Below are 237 nucleotides of genomic sequence, written 5' to 3' on the forward strand. Positions count from 1 at the left end.
TCATAAGATCTCCTATACATTTGAACTGACGTGCATTGGTGTTCCCCTGATTGTAAGCGCAACAGTGGTTGTACAACGCGGGCGAACAACCTAACAACTGTAGCAAACTCAGGAGATCTCTCATCGCAAGTGTCATGAGCCGTGCCCCATACCTCGCCCCTCGTGGCGCTCCTCGCCCTCTGAAACCGGGCCCAACTCACCTCAGAATGGGCGTGACTGAGCTGGCTCCTCATGCTC

General features: G+C 54.4%; 1 protein-coding gene across 1 annotated transcript in view; it reads right to left on the bottom strand.

The window, feature by feature from the left end:
* Window positions 1–237, bottom strand: part of LOC119593704 (rho family-interacting cell polarization regulator 2-like) — a gene marked incomplete in the record, with an annotated part of 108,243 nt that overhangs the window by 107,272 nt on the left and 734 nt on the right. Inside the window, 1 exon segment of the mRNA XM_037942669.1 lies at window positions 201–237. Within this exon segment, the coding sequence (XP_037798597.1) occupies window positions 201–237 (37 nt within the window).

This window comes from Penaeus monodon, chromosome 32 (assembly GCF_015228065.2).
Source record: "Penaeus monodon isolate SGIC_2016 chromosome 32, NSTDA_Pmon_1, whole genome shotgun sequence".
NCBI lineage: Eukaryota > Metazoa > Arthropoda > Malacostraca > Decapoda > Penaeidae > Penaeus > Penaeus monodon.